This window comes from Eimeria mitis, genomic scaffold (assembly GCF_000499745.2).
Source record: "Eimeria mitis Houghton genomic scaffold, Emh_scaff2791, whole genome shotgun sequence".
Lineage (NCBI taxonomy): Eukaryota > Apicomplexa > Conoidasida > Eucoccidiorida > Eimeriidae > Eimeria > Eimeria mitis.
The window spans coordinates 867-1,244 of NW_013571131.1; the positions used below are offsets into that span (position 1 = coordinate 867).

Here is a 378-nt window from a genome sequence, read left to right on the forward strand (position 1 = left end):
TACAATGAGTGTTTAGGGTTTATTGTTTAGTGTGTACAATGAGTGTTCAGGGTTTATTGTTTAGTGTGCACTCTGAGGGTTTAGTGTTTATTGTTTAGTGTGCACTCTGAGGGTTTAGGGTTTAGGGTTTACAATGAGGGTTTAGGGTTTAGGGTTTACCTGGTTGAGAGAAAGCATCAGGGGGTCTCTGCCCCACCCTCGCCAGCTCTGTGTTATACTCCGTCAGCATTTGGCTGACTGCTGCAGCAGCAACGGGAAAGGGAGAGAACGCGTGGTCCCGCCAGAACATGTCGCGCCTGTATCACACACTAAACCCTAAACCCTAAACCCTAAACCCTAAAACAGAAACACTAACACAGAAACCCTAAACCCTAAACC

The 378-nt window shown here is 46.6% G+C and overlaps 1 protein-coding gene across 1 annotated transcript in view; it reads right to left on the bottom strand.

Annotated features, from left to right (window-relative positions):
- EMH_0058790 (sec1 family domain-containing protein, putative) overlaps positions 1-378 on the bottom strand; it is a gene marked incomplete at both ends in the record, with an annotated part of 1,305 nt that overhangs the window by 604 nt on the left and 323 nt on the right. The window contains one exon of the mRNA XM_013497610.1: positions 160-237. Coding sequence (XP_013353064.1) covers positions 160-237 — 78 coding nt within the window. The remainder of the gene's footprint in view (positions 1-159; positions 238-378) is intronic.